This window comes from Anneissia japonica, unplaced genomic scaffold, assembly GCF_011630105.1.
Source record: "Anneissia japonica isolate Jap-2015-1 unplaced genomic scaffold, ASM1163010v1 scaffold188342_len569_cov117, whole genome shotgun sequence".
Lineage (NCBI taxonomy): Eukaryota > Metazoa > Echinodermata > Crinoidea > Comatulida > Comatulidae > Anneissia > Anneissia japonica.
The window spans coordinates 1-569 of record NW_022685872.1 but is presented as its reverse complement, the minus strand read 5'-3'; the positions used below and the strand labels follow the sequence as shown (position 1 = coordinate 569).

At 40.2% G+C, this 569-nt stretch overlaps 1 protein-coding gene across 1 annotated transcript; it reads right to left on the bottom strand.

Annotated features, from left to right (window-relative positions):
- Positions 1–5: 5 nt before the first annotated feature.
- On the bottom strand, positions 6–561 carry LOC117113180 (the record flags this gene model as incomplete). Its single annotated transcript, XM_033256462.1, has 1 exon — positions 6–561. A coding segment is annotated over exon 1 (486 nt), but the record flags the coding sequence as incomplete, so codon positions are not given.
- Positions 562–569: the final 8 nt, after the last annotated feature.

The window sequence follows — 569 nt, the reverse complement described above, 5'->3', positions numbered from 1 at the left end:
TTCTTCTCCAGTGCCTTTTTAACAGCTCTTTCAATAACATCGGTGCCTGCCTTGTAGAAAAGTCTTGTGGTCAATGAATCCATGAAATAGCTTGGTAAGCATTCTGGTCGAAACAGAAGCTTGACAGCACTTCCAGGGTCCGGCAGAGTTTTTGTGAAGTTATCGCCCAAATTTCGTATCATTCCAATTTCATGTTCGAATTCAGGTACTATTTCCTTGAGCTCATCTAGTCTTCCATGAAGCTCTTCAAATGGAATATCCTCCGTTGAAATATCTCCTGCAATGGCTCTTAAGCGCTCGACGTAAAGAGGATGCACTTTGTAAGTTGATTTGTCGACGGTCCTCAGGCCATTACGTATATAAGATGCACATATAGACCGAATTAAAGGCGCGCATTGTTCTGCCCTTTTGATGGCATCTGATTCAACTGAATGTAATTTTTTCTGTTCAATTTCGTCAAATACTTCATTAAGTAGAGTTGTCTCTCCCATACAGGCATTGAACGGTTGCCATATTGTCTTGTATAAGCATTTTTCTAGATCAACGTCAGATACTGTGCCATTAATATT